The sequence below is a fragment of the Gymnoscopelus braueri genome (assembly GCF_963280865.1).
Source record: "Gymnoscopelus braueri genome assembly, chromosome: 5".
Lineage (NCBI taxonomy): Eukaryota > Metazoa > Chordata > Actinopteri > Myctophiformes > Myctophidae > Gymnoscopelus > Gymnoscopelus braueri.
In genome coordinates this window covers 28,305,728-28,331,336 of record NC_137606.1, presented here as the reverse complement: position 1 = coordinate 28,331,336, position 25,609 = coordinate 28,305,728, and the positions used below count along the sequence as shown (strand labels likewise).

General features: G+C 41.4%; 2 protein-coding genes across 3 annotated transcripts; both read left to right on the top strand.

The window, feature by feature from the left end:
- Positions 1-978: 978 nt before the first annotated feature.
- On the top strand, positions 979-18,512 carry samd4b (sterile alpha motif domain containing 4B). 2 transcript variants are annotated; one of them, XM_080429621.1, is made up of 14 exons: positions 979-1,507; positions 1,924-2,057; positions 3,772-4,288; positions 4,416-4,892; positions 5,105-5,347; positions 7,643-7,752; positions 8,072-8,158; positions 8,284-8,545; positions 8,685-8,770; positions 9,112-9,227; positions 9,893-10,091; positions 10,555-10,681; positions 12,470-12,553; positions 15,508-18,512. In XM_080429621.1, exons 3-14 carry the CDS (start codon positions 4,093-4,095, stop codon positions 15,534-15,536), a joined length of 2,016 nt encoding a protein of 671 aa, XP_080285747.1. In that variant the 5' UTR covers positions 979-1,507; positions 1,924-2,057; positions 3,772-4,092; the 3' UTR covers positions 15,537-18,512. The 2 variants fall into 2 exon arrangements, with proteins under 2 accessions (XP_080285747.1, XP_080285746.1); XM_080429620.1 differs by lacking the exon at positions 1,924-2,057.
- A 1,896-nt stretch (positions 18,513-20,408) lies between these two features.
- socs9 (suppressor of cytokine signaling 9) lies at positions 20,409-24,740 on the top strand. The gene is made up of 2 exons (XM_080429623.1): positions 20,409-20,547; positions 22,666-24,740. Exon 2 carries the CDS (start codon positions 22,824-22,826, stop codon positions 24,474-24,476), a length of 1,653 nt encoding a protein of 550 aa, XP_080285749.1. The 5' UTR covers positions 20,409-20,547; positions 22,666-22,823; the 3' UTR covers positions 24,477-24,740.
- The last annotated feature ends 869 nt before the right edge of the window (positions 24,741-25,609 follow it).

Here is a 25,609-nt window from a genome sequence, read left to right as displayed (position 1 = left end):
GATACCCAAGAAAGCACTATGGCTTGTTTGTACTCAATTAATTGAAGTCCACACCAATGATTCAACCAACTAGTTGCAACTGCAACTACTTGCAACTATATCCCAGAATTTGTGCTAAATGCAATTCTTTGCAACTGGTTGCAAGTTGCAACTAGTTGCCTTGTGAATGATTGGTGTGGACTGGGCTTAATTACAGTAGTTACAACATTACTGAGCCAGTGGTTGGGGGGCTGTTTTGATTACTGTAGTAGTGGGCCCTATTATAGATCAGTGGGCAGCACTGCCTGAAAACCCAAAAGGTAACCTTGTTTGTAATGGCACATATAAAATATATATACACGCACCACACACACACACACACACACACACACACACACACAAAGAAGTTGAAGGGGGGATTTGTCTTTAATTACCAACATGTATTTATTTATGTATTTATTGTAGGGGCAGACAGTTTTTTCTTTCTTTTTTCCCCAAAAACTTTATCTATATTAATCATGACATACAATACAAAACAAACCAAACAAAACACAAACAAAGTTATTAATACATCAATACAACAACATCAGAGCCAGGGGGATTTACTAACAGAAAACATTAAAGAGTGACCACAAAAGGACAGTTCTTGCAGCGTTCTTATTTTTTTTAGTCATAAATTGTTTTAATGTACTGCATTACAATGAATGACCAAATTTGGATTTATGTATATGAAATGTACCTAGAATGATGATCAAATTAATTATGAATACCTACCTCATTATATCGTTATTATTACTATCATTATTGAACCCAAACATTTTGCCAATAAAGACAAACGTCAGAGTCAACATTAACAACAATATACCGAGATACATCCAACCAAAACGTGCTTAGTGTGGGTAAATAAAATAAGTGCAAATGTTGAGCAGCTCTGTTGCCTACCGCCCAAGCGTATGACGTCAGATTAACGTCTTACGTCATCTCTGAATCCAAGTAGATTTCTCCCAGCAGTGTAACTCACCCTATTATCTCTGCATTGCAATAAACACACTTTTATACAAACATAATCCCACATTATAAATCTCCATACACGCGAGCTCGTCGACGTAAAGGAATACAAATGACCGTGGAACGCCACGCAGCGGACGGATAAACCTACGCCTCTTCTCTAACACTAAGCTAATGTTATCATTGCATTCAGAAGAAGAAAACCTGCTAGCCAAAGAGGCTAGTAGCGCTAGCATTTAGCCACGAAGCTAAGCTAAGCTAGCGTATTAGCACCGCTAGCCTCTGCCTCGTTAACAAGTGACTTTGTTGACAAAAGGTAAACAACGTTGGAAGCATCTGAATCCACACAGTGGATGCATCACTACCAGCTACTACTGTGTGGCGTTTTTGGTAGGAATGAGCTACGGTCTGACAGCCGGAGGACGAGCAGAAAAAGCGGCATATTAGCTAAACAATACAAATACTGAACCTAGGGTTGCCATGTCCCCTTATTGCAAGCGACGTTGGGCTTGTTTTTCTGGTAAGTTGCTTGTAAATATTTTGGTGGTTGCGTTTGGGAGGGGGGGGGCGGCTTGTTTCTAAAGTGTAGTTGCTTATGTGGGGCGTGTTTAGTATTTGTTGTTTAAACCAGTGTTGAATTTTAAAGTCAAGGACCCCCAAATTAACATGTATTTGTCTACGGAGCACCCCCTCCCCCATCTGAAAATATATTATGCCAGGGTCGGGAGCTCGGGACCCCCATTTGTCAAAAATATTCCACATGTTTTCAAATTTTCTTCAAGATTCTTAAAAGAAAAAAAAAGCCAATGTATTATGTTTAAAAGGCGAATGCCGGGCTCGCTTCTTTTGGGCTTGTTTTCATAGACCTGGTTGCTTGTTTCTCTCGCAACATCTGGCAACACTCTGACTGAAGCTCCCTCTTCATCACTGTACTAGGAGGCCTAGCTGTCATGCTAACGCTAGTTAGCTAATGCTGCTAAACATAATAAGAGAGGTTCATAAAAGCAGGGACACACCAGAACAACACTCTGGGGCGACCACCACACATTTTGTACCATCGTCCCCCACAGGTTGGTTTATTATTGAACGAAGCTGGAATGAACGTGTGTGTGTGTGTGTGTGTGTGTGTGTGTGTGTGTGTGTGTGTGTGTGTGTGTGTGTGTGTGTGTGTGTGTGTGAGTGAGTGTTCATTTAACTACGAGATTGATTGAATACTTTATTAACAGTGTGCAAAAAAAAAGCACAGTAAGTACAGTTCTATACAAGGTCTACTAAAGGGATTAAACTCCCACAAAGCACTATGGCTTGTTTCCATTGGGGTCCTGTGTACTCAATTCATTGAAACATTTAATGACAGATAAATATACAATACTATGCAAAAACATCATATAAACGAGTAGTAATCAAAAAGAAACAAATGAACAGTAAACAGTGAGGATTTTACTGTATATATATGGTGATGGGAGTTGATGACCCTGAGACTGAGTGTGAACATTGAATATTTTAATATGTATTTAAATGAACACAGGATTTTACTGTGCCTATAGCTTGGTCATCTCAGATAATCTCTACATTATAATTAGCTCTGCTTGCCTGCTGCTCCAGGTACACATGATTTAAATGTCATTAGTCTACTCTAATCTGGCCAGTGGTAGCCTATTTGATGACTATGCAACCTTCTGCATTAGTGTTGTAAGTGTTGTGCAATGTCCATCCATACCTGTGGTCACTTAGTTACCTGTGTTATTAGGGTTGCCAACTACCTTGAAATTCAAATAAGGGACACTTGGCCCGGGCGTCCCTTATTTACTAGAAAAATAAGGGACGTCCAGAAAAGGGTGATCATAACCCAGCATCCACATACTGGGGGGAACAGTAGCCAAAAATAGCAGATTTACAGCACGTTACGTTGCGACGTTGTGGGCTTGTAGGCTTGTATTTGTAGGCTATTTTTGTAGACAGAAAAAAGCTGCCCAAGTACAGAGACAACTCTGGTCCAGTTTAGAGGTCTTAAGTCTAGAGGGTTTAAGTGGGTAACCTGTATTATAGTATACTGTATGTGTATATGATCTGTTCGAAGTTGTAAGATGTGTCATTGACTGATTCCCAAAAATAAGTATATAGTAATAAGTTAAGTGTGTCCCTTAGTTTCCAAATGAGGGACAATTCCGTATTTCGGGACCCTACCTACTAGTGATCGCTTATTAGTTACACTTCATTATGTCTCTTTAAAAACCTTTACTAATTTCAGCACCTGCTTTTTCTGTGATCAACACAGTCTCTTAAGTTATAGGAAGTGGAACAGTCTACGGGCATTTATATGTCTATGGAAAGAAGTCTCAGTTATGTCATAAGAATTTCACGAAATATTTAATAGGATTTGCCCAGAAATAATTAATCGGTTTTCTTCCAAGAATCCCAACCATGACGGGATTGATCATACGTCACTTAACTACTGTTTTCCAAGAATAGAAAATGTCGTCTCGCTGTCTTGTTACTAACTTTGGAAGATACAAATTAATCCCCACAAATATTACATCCACATAGCAAGACATTGTTAATTGTGCTTAGGATGGACGTTACCTCTTGCTGGGTTGATCCATTTAGTCAAAAACTCCATTTAGTCAAAAACTCCCTATCAAAGCAAGGTGTACGTTATCATCTTAGGCCATGTTTTTTTTACTGAAGTGAACATGTTAGGCTGGCAAACTTTTTAATATGGATTAATGCCATAGACTATTAACATTCTTTAAACTACTCTATCCCTGTCTGTTGATTCGGTAGGATGAAGATGATGTGATCCTGTGTGTGCCAGAGTGAGATGACCCCTTCAACCGTTTGAGTGACAATCCATTCTAGACACTGACCAGTTCTTCTCACGACATCTCCACCTGCAAACTCCTGCAGCCACTCTCGTGCCTGAAACATGTGAGGGCCCTTCGCTCCAGTCTGAGGGGACCCCAGGACTGTTCCAAACAAGCCTCCGCTGTGCGGGGCTATAGTGACCCTGTGTGTGTGTGTGTGTGTGTGTGTGTGAGAGAACTTCCCCAGTACCCTGCCTCCTCTCCCGACACATTCCGCTTCTCCTTCCTGAGGAGACACGCCATGATGTTCCGAGACCAGGTGGGAATCCTGACGGATTGGTTCAAGGGCTGGAATGAGTGTGAACAGACGGTGGCACTGTTGTCTCTGCTGAAGAGAGTGTCGCGCACCCAGGCTCGCTTCTTGCACATCTGTCTTGAGCACTGGCTGGCAGACTGCACAGAGATCCACATCTTAGAAGCTGAGGCCAACAATGCAGGTAGCAGACAGGTTACATGATGTATTCAGTTAATTGCAATTAATATTTTTTAAAACCTTGCTGTCAACGAATAATTTACAAACATTTTGACCCAAGTCCTTCTCTGTATGCTTCCTCCTCTAATCAGCTATTGTCAGTCAGTGGCACCAGGAGCCCAAGGAGAAGGTGGTGTCTCTGCTGCTGTCCCACCTGCCTCTGCTGCAGCCACGAAACAGCGAGGCCAAATGTGAGTACATGAAGCTGCTTCAGAAGGTGTTGAGTCACACCATCGAGAGCAGCCTGTTTGTGGAGGAGAGCAGGCAACTGTTATCGTACGCTCTCATCCACCCCGCCACCACCCTGGATGACCGCACATCCCTGGCCATGTGGCTGAACCACCTGGAGGAGCACCTCTCTAGTGGCTACGCACCCTCCACACGGGCCCCCTCCAGCCCTTACCACCCACGACAGGGCTCTGACGAGTGGCCCAGCTCTGCCGAGGCCCTGGACCCTGCCCTCGCCTGGCAAGACAAGTCCCCTTCCTCGAGCACGTCTCCAGCTGGCCAAAACGGACACATGCCTTTTCCAGGTGGGATGTCTTCTCCCATCAACAGCAATAACACAGGTAGCATTTTCGTTTTTTACCTTTTTCTTCAAATATCAGTCCCGGAAAGTAGAAGTTGAAAATCATAGATTTCAATGATATTTTCTGTTGTTAATCTTGTGCCATCCTATTTTTTGTTTTGTTTGTTGTATGAATTTTGATCTCTATTCACAAAACGATCTATGACATTTCTAAAAAATCTCTCTACGTGGATTGCCATGCTTCCTTGCCAGGTATGGGTGGGCAGCTACAACCCAGCCCCCTGAAGAAGACCCTGTCCCTCATCCCTTCCAGCCCTCAGGCATGTGGAACTGAGTGGCTTAGCCAGGAAGACCTGGGGGGCAGGCAGGCCTATGCCCCAACAGACCATGCTCCCCTGTCCCCCCAGAGCAGCGTGGCCTCTTCAGGCAGTGAGCAGACAGAAGACCAAGGCTCTATGCGCAACACTTTTCAAGAGGACGGCAGTGGCATGAAAGGTCAGACTTCACCATCTGATAAGGCTCAAGGGCAGTCACATTTTACTTTAGGTGAAAGACGTGCATTACCAACAGCAGTGATGCTGATATTAGGCCTGCGTCCTGCGTCTCTTGATTCATATGATTAAGAAAAGACCCAACTCACCGTCCGTGCGTTCATGGGACGCACACTGTTGTCAACAGCATTTTACATGTTAACACATTGATTGCCTGAGTTATTTCAGATTTTTTGCAGTTTATTGCCAGAGATTTTTCATTGAAAAAAAAAAAGTACTCAGGAGCTGAGATACAAAATTTTTAAGTTTTAAGTTAACAAGGAAGTGGATAGGAGTCTAGATCTTCGACTAATCATATCTCCTTGGTCTTTGGGTCAAATACAAAAAAAAAAAAAAGAAAAAGTTAACTCGTTCTAGGCAATCAATGTGTTAAGAAAAATCACGGTTAAAAAAATCAAAAACACTGCCATGTTGCATGGCCAGCTGGCCGCATCCTACTTTATCCTAAGTTATGAACAACAAAATCCGCGTAGAAATCACCTAAAAACACGATCGATAGGGTTTAAAAAAAAAGAGTTATGTTAAGAATTATTTTATACCCCTTTTTTCTCCCCAATTTAGTTGTTATGCAAATTAATTCCTCCCACACACATTTCTGTGTTGTCACTGCTGTTGAATCCTACTGACTCACCTGCCAGTGAGGAGCCCCCACCAGGAGGACGTAGATAGAGCCTTCGTCCTACTCCTCTCGCCCAACACTCCCCGCTGACAGGTGCCGCCGCAGCCCGTTGGAATACATGCTGGGATATTTATCACCCTCCCCGACCGGCTTCCCTCCCCCGAACACCGGCCAATTGTGTTCGCACAGGCGGCCGACAAAGCCGGATGCACCACGGTGGATTCGAACTCGCAACCTCCGTGGTGGTGGGCAGGGATTTTACCACTGCGTCACCCGAGCGCCTGGACACTGCCATTTTGACCAGATTGTATAGGGTCACACATTTGAGTATAACGCCCGGGGCAACGTATCTGCTCTGTACTGCACACCCGAGCTTTGCCACCGAGCTTGGGCAGACGGCTGTGTTGTTGAAGGACAACGGACGCGTGCTTATGAGAAACAACAAAAATAAAACCTGGCGAAAACATTTGCGTGCATTAGCGCTTATGAGGATGAAGGAATATGCCAGTCTAAATGTCTAGTTTGCTACTAATAGTGCTTTTGTTTTTCTAAGTATAAACTTTCACGACAGGCTAAGTACAAATCATTTATGAAAAGGCTACTACAGTGAAGTCGGATTTTTTACTAATCATTTATTAGGCTACTTATGACTGAAACGTTTTCTTTTCTTGGTGTTTTGTTTCTCTTGTCTGGGGATTATCTTGCGTATGTATCTGTTATGAAAGACAAATTGTATCATGAGTAAAACAGCTAGTCCTTATAAGTAAACTAATATATAATAGCCTTTCCATAGGAGTAGCTTTTTATATTTTTGGGACATTTTTTTATTTTCCTATACAAGCGGATTTTCATTATTTCCAAAAAGAACACAAACAGCCAATGGCATATTAAAAGTTATATAATGTTGAACCTAAACGACGCAGTGACTAGGGGCGTCGCCAAGTTGAAGTTACTACGATCCAGTGGGAAAGCAGGGGGTCGACTCTGTACCGTGTATGCCGTGAGCTGACCAGATTTTATGGGTCACACTTTTTAGTATAACACATTTCTTGTAAAACATAGTGATTGTTCATTGTTGATATAGTGGTGTCTTTTGTGAAGAAGGCCGATGCACACCTCAAAGGTTGGAACGAAAGTCAAAAAGTTGTTATAGTGGTGTAAAATGCAACCATATTTAAATGCCACCAAAGTATTTAATTTGCAATGTATATTTATTTTACTTTACTATATTTTGGTGCTTTGGTGTTCTTTATATAGCCTACTGTCCTATGTTTGCATACTTTTATTAGGCAAATATTAAGGTTGTCAGGTTTAGAAGAATATATATATATATATATATATATATATATATAGTAATATAGTTTATTTCTTTCAGATACATTTTCTACATTGATACTGTATAACCATAGTATCACCATATAAGATCAAACACAACTTAAACGCTGCACTTTTACATTTTATTAGGACATTTTAATTTCCCTGGGACTCATAAAATGTCGCTGGGACCCGGGACCCATTACATTGAAAACCTAGCAACATCACTGCAACAGTCATACAAACAAAGTATTTGTATTTTCTGTCCCCTCTGCATATTTGTATGTCATCGTATGGCTGGTCAAGATGTCCCCACTTGGTTGAAGAGCCTCCGTCTTCACAAATATGCATCACTGTTCTCCCAGATGACATATGAGGAAATGATGATTCTGACAGAGCACCACCTAGAGTCGCAGGTTTGTCATTTTTACATTATCATTCACCAGGGCTAGGTTTTGATCATTCCACCCCTCATTAGTTGTGAACGTTATCCTCAGACCCCATGATACACCCACCGCCAACGAGGCATGAAATGAAGCAATGCACCCTGCAGTTACATAGAGCCATTCTTGTTATAAATGGTGTGATCTTTGCCTTTGCGTCATAGCTTTAATGAAACAGATGGTCATTAGGTTTGTTATTTAGCAACTATACGCATTGTGTAGCAGCCCAATGAGAAGTAACTTTCCGGATTTTCGTGCAGCCCATTTTATCTTCCCTATTTCTCCTTTTCAGAATGTTACTAAAGGCGCACGGCACAAGATTGCCTTGAGCATTCAGAAACTGCGAGAAAGGCAAAGTGTGCTCAAGTCTTTAGAGAAGGTAATGCAAATTATTTGCAGCGTTGATGATTTTTATTTGTGCTACTGCTAATCAAAAGCGCCCTTGGTTATTTACCTGCTGTTTATATTTTTAATTGAATAACCTATCTAAACCTCCTTTGGCAGGACATCTTGGAAGGTGGAAACTTGCGTAATGCCCTCCAGGAGCTACAGCAAATTGTTATCACACCCATGAAGACCTACACCCCACCCAGTGCAGTTCAGATCACCTCAGAATCCTCCTTAGAGGGCAAGGTTGGGTCAGATAAAGAGCTGGCCACAGACGGTTTTCAGTCCCACAACCCCCCTCCTTGCGATGGAGAGTCCTCAGCTACACCTATCTCAGACGGTGACATCGCTGGACAGTTCACACGTGTAATGGGTAAAGGTACGCTGGACATCATGTGTTTTTTAGTGCTGTGTCCCAGTGGGGGCCTGCAAGGTGAGCTGGCCTGGTGTGTCGGGTGATCAGATTTGCTGCGTTAACATTTATGTAGTGATGTGTAAACCTTGCCTCTGATTTGCAGTATGCACCCAGCTGTTGGTGTCAAGGCCAGATGAGGAGAACATCAGCTGCTACCTTCAGCTCATTGAAAAGTGTCTGACACATGAGGTGAGAATGAGTCAAGCTTTTTATTTCCTGTTTACTTCCACACTGTAACACTATAAGAAACCTTATGAGAACATTTAATATACAATATGTATTGAAATGTGTATATTTTTAATATATTGAATTGAATTATATTTAAAATGTTGAATTTTGACGAAAAAAACCCACCAACCCTAGTCATATGGATTGAGTTTGAAACCCTTTGAAGACCTAGAAGGTCGAAACGTTGCAAAAATAAAAAAGTTAGTTTCTTGGAGCTTGAGAACAGTGTGCGGACTTCCTCCTTCTTTTTCTTTAGTGTTTGGAGTGCTAACATCCTTCTCTGCTGTTCGTTACTCTGTCAGGCTTTCACAGAAACACAGAAGAAAAGAGTTGTATCCTGGAAGCAGCAGGTCCTCAAATTGCTCCGCCTGTTCCCCCGAAAAGCCATGCTGGACATGCCTGTGTACCGACAGAAAGGGTGAGACCGTGTTGGCTCTGCATCTCCTTTGATCTATTTATTTTAGCAGGAGAGATGTCAAACCAGCTGAGTGGAGCATTCCCTGAGGTTTTTCCATGCTGTCTTTAACTTTTTTTTGCGTAACTTTTCTATTCCTCTTTCTCTGTCTGTTGCTGTCAAATAACACTGTGCAGTATTTGACATAACCATACTCTTTGAATATCCAGTTCTCTGCACCAGTGGTTCCCAAACTTTTTAGCCCGAGATCCAAAAGATAAATTTGTGTGAGCTTGAAATCTCAACAGTATTCTGAAAAACGTATGTTTCTATATCAGTGGTTCTCAATCTTTTTCATGTCAAGGACCCCCAAAATTATATGTATTTGGCCGCGGACCCCCATCAAAATATTTTGTTCCAGGGACCCCAGAAGCAAAGATTTGAGTTAAACATTTTCGCTTTAAAAATATATATATTCAAAGATTTGCACACATTTTCCAAAAATAGCAGATCTACAAGCTCGTAGCGCGGCACTCGGTGCCGCGCTACGAGCTTGTAGATCTGCTATTTTTGAATAGCCAAAGTGTCAAATAATGCTTTTTAGCTCAAATCTAAAAATGACACAGTTCCAGGTCTTAATGGGTTAAAAATGTCTAATGTAGTTTCTTTCCTCTCTGTACTCGATCTAGTTGGGCGTACGGGTCCAACTCTCTCCCCACAGCAGGCTCTGTGAGTGGAGCTCTGGCGCGCCGGGGACAGAGGCAGTTCCAGTTGGCCCCTCGTGGGCTCCCAGCCGGTCGTATGGGGCTCCTGAGTCCAGGTGGCATCGGAGGAGTTTCCCCACGCCACAGCCTCACTAACCCTGCTCTGGGAAGTCAGGGTAGACAAGTCAGTAGCTCTGTTCCTGGCTCGTCAAAAGCATCATTTATACTTCAGTATATGTTTTACACTTGGAAATCAGTTATTTTTGGCAAGGGACATGGTCGTACAATCGAATTATGAATGAGGTTAAGCCACTTTTAACACAGTGGTGAAGCTGCATTGCCAAATAAGATATTTTTCAACTTAATCCTGGAGAGGGGATTTGGCCTTTTCAGTTGGCAAACATTATCCATCACCAGGGAGCCACAGTGGCTCACCTGGTAAGATCGCATGCCACATACATTATTATAGTCTTTCCCGCAACCAGCCCTGGTTCGAATCCGACCCGAGGCCATTTATTATCATTATCGTAGCTCAAAGATAATTTGTTTTTATATTGACTTTGCCGAATAGACGGGAAAGAAAAGTTTCAAACCCCATTAGGTGAGTGACAATTTCTTAATGAGAACTGGTGTTTTCCATGTTGTAGAACTTATGGTTTGCCAACCCCGGGGGCAGTAACAGCATGCCAAGTCAGAGTCGCAGTTCCGTGCAACGAACCCACTCGCTGCCTGTCCACACATCCCCGCAAACCATGCTTCTGTTCCAGCAGCAAGGTATTGTACAGTGACATATTAACATGGTTATTATACATGGCCCACCTCCATCATCACACCAACACTGCACCACAGCATTAATTTACACGTTCATTATGTCCCACCCATGTTGTTAGTCATTCACACTTTCAGGATGGAATATTTTTTCTAACCTCACGTCTTCATTATAGAAATGATTCCACAGACCTTAGCAGTAATTTGAATAGTGTTATTATTAATTAAGGGTGTGTTGAGATAGCCTGGTAAACCCTCCCTCCGGAAATCTCATTTCTATTTGATTCCAGGAGTGAGTCTGGCCTGATAGCCCATTGTGGGGGTTTCTAGTGGAATTACCAACTAACCGAGCCTATCAGCGTCGTCGCACATCGTTCTGTGATTGACAGCGGCAGTTGGCCAATCAGGTGGCGAGTTCGAGTGAGCCCAAAACACGAACGGCAGCCATCTTTTTCTTGTCCGCTATATTCTCCGCTATTTTTTTACTTCAAAAAGCTCTCTAACTTCTATTTTGAGGCACGGAATTTACTTATAAGAAATCGTTTGGATAGAATTTAGTTGTTTAACTTCATATATGTGGTAAATTAATCATGACAAAGCCTATTTAAAAATAAAAATTTAGAGAACCGGTAGGGGCGGGCAGTGACACCCATGTATCCGAATAAGGCAACCCATTTTGGGCATTGGCCGTCTCAAAAGTCCTGTTGCGTCACATTAGACTGGTGAACTGCTGATTGGCTGAAGGGGGAAAATTATCATTGGCTGAAGGGGTTGTCAGTCAACGTTATTACTCCCGCCCAACTCCAGCCCATAGCCAATATTGCAGAATGGGCTATCAGGCCAGACTCACTCCTGGAATCAAATAGAAATGAGATTTCCGGAGGGAGGGTTTACCAGGCTAGTGTTGAGATAGTTTTAGATGCCATTCCACACATGTTACCATTATAATGAGAGGACCTTTGTTTTACCCATTAAGGTTCAGTCTCACAGGAACTGAATACCCTGGTGTCAATAGCTTGTTTTCTTTAATGTAGTGTCACAGGACTGGGTAATATATTGAATCCTCCACAATTCTTATATTTCTTATATATTTTTTTTACTTTTGATATTACTTGACTCTGCATATTCTTATATTTGTCTATTCTTCTGAATCCTGAAATAAACAAAACTGTGATTATAATTTTTTTTAATCCTCCAATATCATACAGATATGTTATTATCTCTGCCTGGCCGGAAGGCAGAGATTACACCGATTGTGGTCAGACCTTGCATGCACACTCCCAGTAAGACGAGGAAGAATCCACCCAAAATCTTTCTTTATGTTTTGGCGCATAACCTTTGACCCGTAGGTCGTACAATCAAAAATAATGTGTCCCTGGATGCCTTGAATCGTGACCCTAATAGTGTAGGCCAATTTCCGCCTAACTAGATTTCCAGCCATTTAGCATTTTTATCAAAACACACTTTTTGTTACAACTTCTACGGATTTTGTCCAAAACTCACACAAATCAGTGCACATCATATTGGGAGTCGTGATAAACATTGAATGATGATGACAACATGATTTTTATGTGTGGCTTTATTTGTAAATTCATTATGTAACGTTGCCTAAAATCAGGCAAAGCCTATTTGTGGTCTAATATATAAAATATTATTTCAGAAGATAAAATGTGATTTAATCAGTTTTGGATGTCATTTGGTGTGAATGAAAATTCTTTGTGCGTGTAGTTCTGAAAGTTGCTATAATGGTGTTTCTAGGGTACTGAGTACTATGTATGTTTCTCATTCCTTCAGAATGCCAAGTTCCAGGTGGCGACCTGGAAATCAACCCCACGCTGGAGTCACTGTGCCTCAGTATGACAGAGCATGCCTTAGGGGGTAAGTGTCCTCAGCACTTCCCATAGACTGTAAAAAGGATATGGACGAAGGGAACCATCAAGTGACCCATTAGTTTCTACAGACCCCGTTTTGAAGCCATTTTTTCGGCAAATTCAAATCCCCCCAACTTACCCGAAAAGCAACCGGAAACGACTGCTATTGGCTGCAACCGCAGCGAGGGCGGGTCTTCACTCGGTAGAACCAGTAGAAGCCCTAGAAACATACCCTACTTTATCATAACATTTTTTAATTAATGGGACCATAATTTACTAAACGCATTGAAATTGAAAAAATACTTTAAACTAGCGATTGAAAACAAAGTATTTATGAAAATGTTTACTGAGGTAATAAAAATAAGTATTCACCTGTTTCCTAGGTTGTGTGTTTTCCACTTCCTGTTGGATTTCATTGGATATCATTAGTCATCTGACCAGTTTCATTGGATTTCATTGGATCAAATCGACAGGAAGTGGAACACACACAGGAAGTGAAAAGCCTAGGAAACAGGTGGATAAAGTCTGGCCAAAACCTCATTCACTTGAATGGAGTAAAAATGCTTCTGCAGCCAGCAGGAAGGGAAGTAGCGACATCTGCTGGGCCATTAATTAGAACTGCATGCTGATAATGACTTCCTATTTTGCTGCCTGGCAGTTCCACACTGAAGCCCGATTTATGCTTCAGATCTACAAGCTCACAACGCGTTGCATCTGCGAGGCGTTGTGAGCTTGTAGATCTGCTATTTTCGGTGTGACGAAAATAAACATTAATGAGGCATAAGTAGGCTCACCACCTCCAGACAAAGCACACACCTCAAAGAACGGGAAACAACAAATGAAAGTTCATGCACATTATGTTGTCTGCAGGCTAAAGACTGAGTTAGACCATTATCAGGATTTCTACAATAGTGGGACAGGTGTACAGACAATTCCCTATTTTATTTTCATTTATGCATTTGCCCTCAACTTGTTCCTTGCATTTCCCTCTCTCTTTGTCAACTGCATCACTTTAGATTACACCTGGAAACGTGTCCTGGCTCTCTAGAATGATGCCATCAACATTTGTTTTAGAACTATGGTTTCTTTCTTATGTGTCATGCTTTTTAATTTTAACCTTAAAAACTCTGTGTCAAATTGTTTTATGCAAGACTCCCAGGATTAGATCAGTACTGAAGCACAGTTAAGTCAAGTGTGGAGACAGACATGGTTTTTGCAACACTTTGCCACACTAATTTTAATGTGGCCATTAAAATCTCATTTATGAGATCATGCCAATCTTTGTCCAAATTTGTCCTGAAAATATCTGCTAACCGTCTTATGGCCATATTTAGTCCAGTAGCCTTTATGTTGACATTGCGGCATATTTTCTATGTTTTGTTGTGTGGCCATTATATATTGGTCTTGCCCACTGTAGTTACTGTTGCTATTCTTGTCTTGTTTGTAAGCATAAACTAATTCCCACGCCAGATTTTCTGCGGGGTGCTCGTTTTGGTGCACCCAACGTCCTGCATATTTGCACGGTTTTACAATAAATGCTTGACTTTTACAAACACAAGCAAGGGACACCTTTAAGCTGGTGAGGCTCACCCAAACAAGTTGCTAGGTGAGCGATTCTCCGTGCCAATCAGCTGATGGCCTTGTTAGTCAGCGAGCATGCTGTTTGAGTTGGCAAGCCATGGCATATGTAATAGGTTATCACATGAAGCAAATTGAGCACTCCCCCTGTGATTCCCCCATGTGTCTCAGCTAATCACAACGCCCCCATTTTTGAAGCAAGGATTTCGAAGTGGCCAAATCCAGTACTGCAAGTGTGGACCAGACTTAGGATGCATAAAGGACGCATCATTCCAAAGCTTATACAGCTTGTGCTATAACCACGCCCCGCTTCTGTGACGCGCGTGTAACTGCCTTTCGTCTACCATTTAAATAACTCCCGAAACCCTAAATTACCAGCTAAATTGGTGGCGTGCCAAGATGAGCATTAGACTTTCAGTCCCCAATGCTATTTATTTACATATCTAAAATGCGTCGCAAATTATTTTATTAAGGTTAGGTATATAGTTTGTCGCCCCCAGCGAGGTGGACCACTTGGCCCTCTTGGTGAGAACAGACTACAGCCCTTAATATTAAGTTAGGAAGTAGTTAGGCATAAAAAATGCGGACTTGAGCCACGAGAGGCACCGCCGAGTGAGCTCAGGCGAGCGAGCGGCCGAGCCGAACGTTGCGAAGTCCGCTTCAGCCGACTCAGTGCCGTTCAAGTTACGTCCCGATAGAGACAGAATCGTAAATCATCGTTCTGGTGGCCAGAAATATCTAAATCAAGCGTGTTTTGGGGTGAGCGTTCTTGTATTAGGCACAACTGCCTATCAAAGTGACTACTGGCCAATCACAGCACGTCCTCGCACAAGCTCTGTGATATCCTCCAGATCAAGGCAAAAAGGGGTTTTCAGTATATTCAAATGAACAAGGAAGGGGACGCAACAATAATTGAAGCAAAAGCATACAGATCTCAATCAAAGAATGAGAAGCCCCAGAAGCTCATCCTTAAATGCAACCAACACAGCCTTGTGGACCAGTCGTGCCCTTGATACACCATTTCCCCATTTGGCGACAGCTTGATAGACCTCCTTCTAGTAGCAACCGGTTGCTTTTGCCAAGGTATTAATGGACATGGATGTTTGTGTTTGGCATTTTGTGACAGGCCAGTTAGGCATGGAAGACAAATTCAAGCGATTTTTGCCCTTAATGACCTGTCACTTAATGCTCTGGTGTAAATCTACAACCAAATTTGCTTCCAAGCATCAAGTGAAACTGGTGTCTCGGTTGATCTGTGTAGTGATTTTGGTCCACTGGCTTTTCTAGTATTGACTTATAATTGGGTCCCTTTTTCATACAGATTGGTTTACAGAGGGTGGAATATTTATGTTCACTTATTTTCATCTCCAATCTCCTCCTCAGATGGAATAGACCGAACATCAACAATATGAAAAGCAGAGAAAAGGAAGAATAACAAACTTCACTTCACAGTGAGGCCTGTTCAGCTTCTCATCGCCCAGCACAAGATATATGCTTCAGAAAACAAGGCAAAATGGTCACTACAAAACGACAAAAACTGTGTATATGTTCTCTGATATTTTTGTACTTTATTATATACAACTAAGTTTATTATAAATGGAATACAGATGATTATTATATTGCCGGAGGGAGAAGAGGTTAATTGTGCAAACTGCTCCATGTTGTCTGCAGGACTGTGACATGATGTGCAGACTCAGTTTGCCGTAGTCTGAGAGGAAAATGGCGGATCGGTGCTGTCTTAAAGGGGTTCTGCCCTGTGTTACTCTTTTTCTCCTCCCAGCAAAAAAAATAAACAAACAAACACTGACAGTCACGGCTCACGCCCCATGAAATATTTAAGTCAAACCTTTCCCAACGAGGAATAAGGCACTTTTCTCCTCCTCACATGCACATATAATCTTTGAAATTGAGCTCTAATTGATACACCGATACACTCACACAGAGGCTCTACCTGTATCTAGGAATTTATTCAGAAACACAGCCACAAATCCCACCCCTACTGCTTGTTCTGTAGCCAGTACTATCAAGGGCATGTATTGCTTGAAGCTTAAAAGGCTTTCCTTGGTTCTTTGTCTTATCTCTCTGCCCCGCTCCCAAATACATTAGAGGAAAATGTATGGGCACCTATAACTCCTCTTATGTGTTTTGTGACTGAGGCAAGCAAGTACGACTAAAGGTATTGAGGAGAAGCGGGTTTGCAATTGAATCACAGATAATACACATTGTCTTGGTTAATTTCCTTAAAACACAGACAAGGTATAACGACTGTGTCCTACTCTTCTTACCTCTACAAAGCCAAAGAGAAGGGCTGCGTGATTGTTAATTCAAGAATGATGCAGAAAAATGCAACAGAATGCTATATTTGTTTAAAAAAGGAATAACGGAAGTTTAAAGAATTCATGCCAACTGTGGCATGTCTGTTAATATTATGTGCCCTACTACACAAATGATGATGAATCTCAATGTGTGCCGAGGAATCCCCACAGGGTTCAATAAGGACGGGTGAGCTGTGAGTGCTGATTTTATATTGAATTGATAAGAGGGGAGGGTAAGTGTCTGTTTTCAATTTACAATTTAATGCAGGTTGAGGAAACTTAATGAAACCCATTTCAACCCTCTGGCCCCCTTATGATTGGTTCTGTAAATTGCAGATGAAGCTCCATCAGTACTCACCTCTTCGCCCTCACCGTGCCCTCTCCTCAAAATGGCCAGTGTGGAGATTTGATGATTCATACTTTTCAAGGTGCTTGGAAATGTCCATATTTTCCGTTTTGAGTCCTTCTATGTTTCAGTCACACAAAAAAAACTAACATTATCATGTGGTATCAGTGTTGAATCTCAAAAACTGTCTAATACAGCCTCTGTGTTTGAATGTGGCAGAGCGGAGGTGCATGTAAGTGTAATATGGTCTTAACTTTTGGATCACTTTTGGTTGAATCATAAGGCAGGGATAACCATTCGCATATTATTTCTGCAGAGCCATAGCTGGTCTGTTCAGTAAACATGGTTATTTACAGATTGTCTTTTCCACTTGTATTTTTTACTCTCCCTTGATATTGATAACTTATGCTTTTTTCTATAATTGCATGTTTTTGCCACACTAATTCAGCACTGTTGTAGATAGAGGACAGAATAGTCATGGTGGTTGGTGATGCTCAGGATCACCAACAAGAGAGCAGAAATGTTGCAACTAATGTTCTATGTTAATACCGCCTAAATGTCACTGTTTACATCTCGCTGGGATATGCCCGTTTCATGCTATGTGATGTCATTCATCATTGTCTCACTATGTAACACATTAAAGTACTGAAGCCTTCTCATAAATGAGCTGGCAGGGTATAGCTTGACAACAGATACCTTCTACCCCTTATTTACCAACTCTAGTTCAGTGTCTTGGTAGATATTTCAAGTGAGGTATGCACAGCCTTCCTATATGGTTGTGGAGTGATGTGAAAAGAACAGTTTTCCAGGCCTTATGATTAAACTGTTCTCACATGCTGACAGAACTGTTCATGTGGTGCCTGAAATGCACAGATGGCCACATCTTCCTCTGTCGATTGCAGAATGATCCTGAATAGTGTTCTAGTCATGGTTTTCTTCAGAGCAGGCTCTTGGATATATCTGACTTGGTGAATGCATCAGATTCATACCCATGAAGAGACTTCTATGGTTGACCAATTTAAGATTCTGTTATCTTATTTTAAACGATGAAGCGTATTAGCTATACTGTATATCGATGCTCTTATGTTATATGGCTCAGATACTCATTTTGATAACCTCAGCAAAGGTTGGAACCTTGTGAGACTTGTAACAGTACAATACTGTTAATAAATACTACAGATAGAGGAAAAAAAAGGTATTGGTGCATTGCTACAGGTGCCTATGCATTATGGAAATATGCAGCAGGAGATGAAAATGATTATCTGAGCTGCAAATAATGTGACTATGTGTATAACCGAACAGACACTAATAACAGGCCAAGGAATATGTTTACTCCGTGTTTACATTCCAGTGATGGGCGAAATGGGTTAGAAAATGCACTTCATAAGTTCAGCCTTGGATATATTTTCACATACCAAGCCACCACTATGAGGTACAAATCCTATGTGATATGATGGCTACTACCAAGTGGTCCGTCAGATATTGTCTATGTCCCTGCCTGGCTTAGTGAATAAAGCAGTCAGTTGTAGGCTATATTGCATCTTTGTCTTGTACAATTTATATTTAATTCTAATGACTCCCCAAACATTTTTCTAATATTTTATGAATGAACATTTTGCATCCCATGCTTACACACACTACCTTTTTACTGTCACTCATTGTATGTTTGACTGGTCTGAACTGCAGCATTCATGAGATGGACAGTCCAAATAAAGGAGTTAAATTCTTTTGCTACTTGATTCATGGCTTGTGTTCTATCTCATCTGTGTACTTGGAGACACGATTTTGGTGCCTTTTCAGTTGTCTACAAAGTCGACGTTACTTCTAGACCGGTGGTTCTCAACCTTTTCAGGCCGTGACCCCCCAAAATAATCATATTTGAACTGGGGACCCCCCACCCTGATAAGCACTTGGAATGTAGGTGTTGAGGTTTTCAATTCTGACTGTGTTCTACAGATAGATATTGTGAAAATAGCCGATATACAAGCTCACACGCCTCGCGCTGCGAGCCGTTGTGAGCTTGTAGATAAGTAATAAGTACATGTAAGTAAGGCCCATAGGCAGGAGCCTATCTCCCTTTTCTGTATCGTGATGCAGCTTGATGCACAATTACACCTGGACATGGCGCTAGTATGTCACAGGGTTACCCCCAATCCAACCCCTTGATGCTGAGTGCCAAGCAGGGAGGCATTGGGTCCCATTTTCAGAGTCTTTGGTATGACCCGGTATGACCTGACCTCCCAGTCTCAGAGTGGACACTCTAACCACAAGTTAGTTTTGAATAGCCAAACTAGAAAATAGGGTTAAAGTGGTTAAACTGATTTTGATTATATATTAGCGACGGTCATCATTTTTCTGGGGGGCCCCTAGAACCCGTCACGGACCCCTGGGGGTCCCAGGACCAAACATTGAGAACCACTGCTGGGCTATAACAATATCAATGATGGACAAAAATAATCCATTTATCAAGCTGATTTTATCTTAATTTATATTCCATTGCACGAGAGTGTCGAATATTTAAAAAAAATAAACAAAAAGAGCTGTGGTCAGTGGTGGTAAAAGTACTCAATGTTTTACTTAAATGAAAGTATCAATACTGCAATGTAGAAATACTCTGTTACAAGTAAAAGTCCAGAATAAAAAAATTACTTGAGTAAAAAAGTACAACATTATTGGCTTCAAAATATACTTAAAGTACCAAAAAGTAAAAGTACCCATTTTTCAGAATGTCCCATTTCACAGGTTTCAAATGTATAAACATCTTTTGAAAATACCAGATCTACAAGCTCATAATACGTCACATCGCAACGCATTACAGTAAGTACAGTACTTGAGTAAATGTACTTAGTGACTTTACACCACTGCTGTGGCTAAAATGAGCTCAGTTCTTTTTGGTATTGTGATACCGTCGTACTACGGAGTATACGGTCATTTATACTTCTTCGTATGCAGTCTCGTACGCCTAAAACAGTCGATCTACAAGCTCACAGTGCGTTAAGATGTGACGCATTGTGTGCTTGTAGATCGGCCATTTCCCGTAAATGAGGCTTTTTAGGTTTTTCACTCATCCACCATAAACCAAACTTGTTTTTTTTTAACCCATTAAGTATTCAAGTATTAGAGTATTAAAGAGTTTTACGTACATTTTAGTTCGCGTGTGAAAGGTTTTAATATTATAGTAAGTAGAACTTATTGCTACTAATAAATGGATGCAAGAGCATCTATAATATTTACAGTGTTGCCATGTCCGCTTATTATAAGCGACTTTAGGCTTGTTTTTCTGTAAAGTTGCTTTTAAATATTGGTGGTCGCGGTTTTTGGGGTTTATTTCTAAAGTGTAGTTGCTTATTTGGGCTTGTTTCCTACTGTTGTTTAAACCAGTGGTTCTCAAACATTTGCATGTCAAGGTCCCCCAAATTAATATGTATTTGTGCCAGGGACCCTCATACAAGATTTGTGTTGTTAAAATGTTTACAAAATATTCCAAATGTTTCACATTTTCTTCCAAGATTTTCTTTGAAAATAGTAGATTCACAAGCTTGTAGATCGGCTGTTTGAAAACAAGCCTAGTTGCTTCTCTTGGGCTTGTTTTCATAGAACTGGTTGCTTATTTCTCTCACACAATCTGGCAACAGTGATCGCTTCCGCATTAAGTGTTTTGAGTGGTCTCAGCTGTGTGAAGCTAACGTTAGCCGCTATTATAAATACTAACTAGACAGAAGTTAAAACATTAAACAGCATGAAAGGACGCTCCTTCCACAGGTAATGGAACATGAACGACGTGTGTATATTGACATGTAAATCAGACAAACAGTGATGGACTGGAATAACTTACTTACCTTTCCTTTCTAAATGAAAAGTGGCTAGCTGGCTAGCAACTAGCTAATGTGTACCGCTGAGTTTCACTGTTGGTTAATAATAATAATAATAATAATACATCAGATTTATATTGTGCTTTTCTTAGTACCCAAAGTCGCTTTAAAACAAAACAAAACAAAATAAACAACTTTATTGAAAGAGAAATGGTTAAAAGACAAACAAACAAGCAAAGTATAAATTAAAACATTAAGCTTAGACTAAAAGGCAGAATGATGATGTTTTTGATTGATTGAATACTTTATTAGCAGTTTGCTGAAAAAAAGCACAGGGAAGTACAGTTCAATTCAAGGTCAGCTAAGAGGAACTACAACCCAAGAAAGCCTATGGCTTGTTTCCATTGGGATCCTTTGTACTCAATTCATAGATTCATAGAGGTTAATCTATCTATGAATCTGTCTGTTAGAATTCCCCAAACATTGCTCTTAAGAAGTGTAACACTACATTGTTGGTGGCCTCAGTGTTTAATTAAATTGAAAGGGGAACGTCAGTGTGTCAATAATAGCATAGTATCTTAGCATATCTGGCCACTACATTTTACATGAGAACTAGCCTATATTGCAAATGACATCAATTTGAACTGTTATTCCATTTCTATTCTAGATCGAACTCTTAAATGTGACCCTGGGAAGCCAAATTAAACACCACCTGCAGTGGTGGAAAAAGTACTCTCATTTGTTACTCAAGTAAATGTATCAATACTGCAATGTAGAGATACTCTGTTACAAGTAAATGTCTGGAATTCAATATGTACTTGAGTTAAAGTACAAAAGTATTGGTATCAAAATGTAGAAAGTACTCATTATCCAGAATGTCCAATTTCACAAGTTTTCAAATGAATAAAATGTATTAAAATCTTTTGAAAATGGCAGATCTACAAGCTTGTGATGCATTGTGAGCTTGTAGATTGGCTATTTTCAAATGGCCGAAATGTATATAGGGCTGAAGTGGTTAATGTAAGTTTTGTAATAATAATCAAAATGTTCAAAGTAACTAAAGTTTTTAAATAATTTTAGTGGAGTAAAAGTATGATATTTGCCTCTGAGATGTAGCGGGGTAGAAGTCAAACTATTGAAGCACTCCAGTAAAGTAAAAATACCTCAAAATTGTACTAAGTACAGTACTTGAGTAAACGCACGTAGTCATTTTACACCACTGCCACAGTGTGCTTGTAAGTTAACACCACTTACCCCAACAGTAGGAAGTGTTATTATTACTATTTCGCTATTGTTGGCCCACTGTCCGTTGTATGCATCTCTTCAGATGTATGTATTATCATGTAATATAAAGCAATGCAACATTCGATAACATTACATGAACTGCCTTGCCAAATGACAAGAACGGCTAGTAAAGATGCTATTGCAAGAAAGGTAATATTTCTAACTATGGCATTAACCCATTGAGACCTGAAGCCGATTCTACATGTCTCCTAAATCTCAACAGTTTTCTGAAAAACTTATGTTTCTATATCAGTGGTGCTGAATCTTGTTCATGTCAAGGACCCCGAAAATTATATGTATTTGGCCGCGGACCCCGATAAAAATATTTTGTTCCAGGGACCCCCAGAAGCAAAGATTTGAGTTAAAAATGTTTGCTTTAAAAATATATATATTCAAAGATTTGGACACATTTTCACGATTTTTCAAAAATAGCAGATATACAAGCTCATAGCGCGGCACTCGGTGCCGCGCTATGAGCTTGTATATCTGCTATTTTTGAATAGCCCAAAGTGTAAAATAATGCTTTTTAGCTCAAATCTAAAAATGACACAGTTCCAGGTCTTAATGGGTTAAACACAACTATCTAAGTTCTTGAAACAACTAAGAACTAACTGACTCATCTGTGATTCCATCAAGTTGTATGCCAGAGGTCTGTCTGTATTGCATGGTAACACTTTCGTCTTACAGACATTATCATCACTTTGACCAAAGAGTTCCGTTAGTCAGAACAATCCTAAAACCCCAATTGAAGCCTATAACAGAGCTGACATTTTTTGTTTTACAGAACAGCGATGCAGGGCCCATGACACAGTGACTGACTGAGCAAGACATCTTAATGGGAAACCTGCCACAGAGAGCCGTGCAATCACAGGTCATCAGCCGACAACTCCCTGAAGTGGGCTCATCCTGTGCAACTGTTAGTATTTCAACACATAATTAAACATGTCGTTACCAGAGGAATCGGGGGATCGAGGGAAAGACAGAGAACGGGGCGCCCGTCCCAAGGTGAGACAGAGCCGCTCGGAGGAGAGAAGAGAGACGGGTGGAGGCCGCAAAGGTGGAAAAGGAAAGAAGAAAGGTCTTGCATCTCATGAGCTGGCTGCTGAGCGACCCGTCAGCGACGGCTTTGAGTACGGTGAACTGTTAAGTGGCCCAGAGCCCAGAGAACGGTGTTCCTCTTCGCCTCTTAAGGAAGGCAGGAGATGGCAGGGCTTGGAAGTGGGTCCTTCGTTACCGGGACAAGAATGGGCAGCCAGTTCAAGCCAATTCTCCAAGCCAGGACAAGGGATAGGGGGATCGGTCACCGAGATACCTCCCACTGTTGAGGATGAGGGCAGAGGGGCAAGTAGCAGCCGCACACTCCGCCAAAAGATCCAAGACGCCATGGGGCAGTGTTTCCCCATAAAGACACACAGTACAGCAGCATCAGCACCAACTCCTCAGTCTCTTACATCCTCAACTTCTTCTGTCTCCTCGAAGCGTAAGATCCACCTCAGTGAGCTGATGTTGGATGACTGCCCCTTTCCCGTAGACTCGGAGTTGGCTCAGAAGTGGTACCTCATCAAACAGCACACGGCCCCCATAACGCAGCCTCCAGTTATTGATCCCGTGATGGCCAGCAGTGCTTCAGCAACACCTGTGGCCAGCGCTGCTGCGGTGGAGGATGTAGATGACCGGCTGCGAGAACGCCGGCGTATAAGTATCGAACAAGGTGTTGAGCCGCCACCCAATGCAGAGATCCACACGTTTGAAGTGACGGCCCAAATTAACCCTCTCTATAAATTGGGCCCAAAACTGGCCCACGGTATGAATGAGTTAGCAGGAGATGACAGAGCCACTATTCAGCAGCAGCAGCAGCTGCTTATCCATAGCCAGCAGCAGCACCAATTGCTACTACAGAGCTGTCTGGACACCCTAGATGAGGTAGCAGCCTCTGCCTCGACCTCTGTCGTAACCTGTGACCCAATCCCTGACCCTGTGGTCGACCCAGAAGTGACAGAGAGCCAAATGGCATCTACGCCCACGCCCCCGCAGACTGATTGTCCCAAATCTCAGGATGGCTACCGTGTTCACACTCAGATTGATTACATCCACTGTTTAGTTCCAGACCTGCTGCAGATCACTAACCTTTCGTGTTACTGGGGGGTAATGGACCGCTACGAGGCAGAGACTCTGTTGGAGGGGAAACCCGAGGGAACCTTCCTCCTCCGTGACTCCGCACAGGAAGACTACCTCTTTTCCGTTAGCTTCCGGCGCTATGGCCGCTCGTTACACGCCCGCATCGAACAGTGGAACCATAATTTCAGCTTCGACGTACACGACCCTAGTGTGTTCCATGCACCCACGGTCACAGGCTTGCTGGAGCACTATAAGGACCCCAACTCCTGCATGTTCTTTGAGCCTCTACTGTCCAACCCCATCCATCGTACACAGCCCTTCAGTTTGCAGCACATCTGCCGAGCGGTCATCAGCAGCCGCACCACCTACGATGGTATCAACGTGCTTCCCATTCCAAATACCTTGAAAAAGCACCTGAAAGAATACCATTACAAACAGAGAGTGCGTGTACGGAGAATGGACACCTGGTGGGAATAACAAACAAACTGCTATATTGTTGAACAAAAAAACCCTACTAAAGTCACATTCTTGATGCAAGTCCCTCCTACTGAACAATATGTTGACTTGTTCCTTACTAGGCTATGTTAATCCACACTGCACTGTATTTATTTTTTATTTTGTTGCCATGTATGTCTTTCACCATGTCTTAAACTCTGAATAATACAGAATCTTAATTACTTTGTCATGCACACTCAATAATTCCTTTATGCTCACATTAAACATGAAGCTAATTTAAAAATAGACCTGGTGTTCAGAAATCTGTTATTGCTGTGTTTTTTCTTCTTTTTTTCTTTTTAGTTTTCCAGTCAGATTTACAAGAGGTAGCTTAGCAAAATCTGCTTAATTATCTGACAATGGGGGGGATGTGTCCTAGTGTGACTGTGAGATGAGATAATTATGATAAAGCTGCTCATCAGTCAGACTGTAAGGAGGTGGAACCATGCTGAGGTGAGTTCCATTTTGTTTTTGAGACAAGAACTGCAAGCATTGAGCATGTATTAATGATGTTGAAATAAAAGCTAGGGTAATATCTTTGGGGGGTTAAAACTAAAGTTTCTCCTAAAAAGTCAAAGCACTATTTTGTGACGGTGATTGTTGCTATAGAGTGTTAAGTAAAAGGAGTCTCCCTGTCTCTTTAACCCATTAAGACCTGAAGCCGATTCTACATGTCTCCTAAATCCCAACAGTATTCTGAAAAACGTATGTTTCTATAGCAGTGGTGCTCAAACATTTTCATAATGATATATGTATTTGCCCGCGGACCCCCATCTCAAAATATTTTGTTCCAGGGGGTCCCAGAAGAAAAGATATGAGTAAAAAATGTTCGCTTTAAAAATATATATTCAAAGATTTGCACACATTTTCACGATTTTTCAAAAATAGCAGATTTACACGCTCGTAGCGCGGCACCGAGTGCCGCGCTATGAGCTTGTAGATCTGCTATTTTTGAATAGCGAAAGTGTAAAATAATGCTTTTTTGGCTCAAATCAAAAAGTGACACATGTTCCAGGTCTTAATGGTATGGTTAATAAACATAATTTAGTTTTTTAGGTGAGTTGCTAATTTCGTACAACCAGGTGAGAGTACTCATTTATGAGCTTCAATTATAG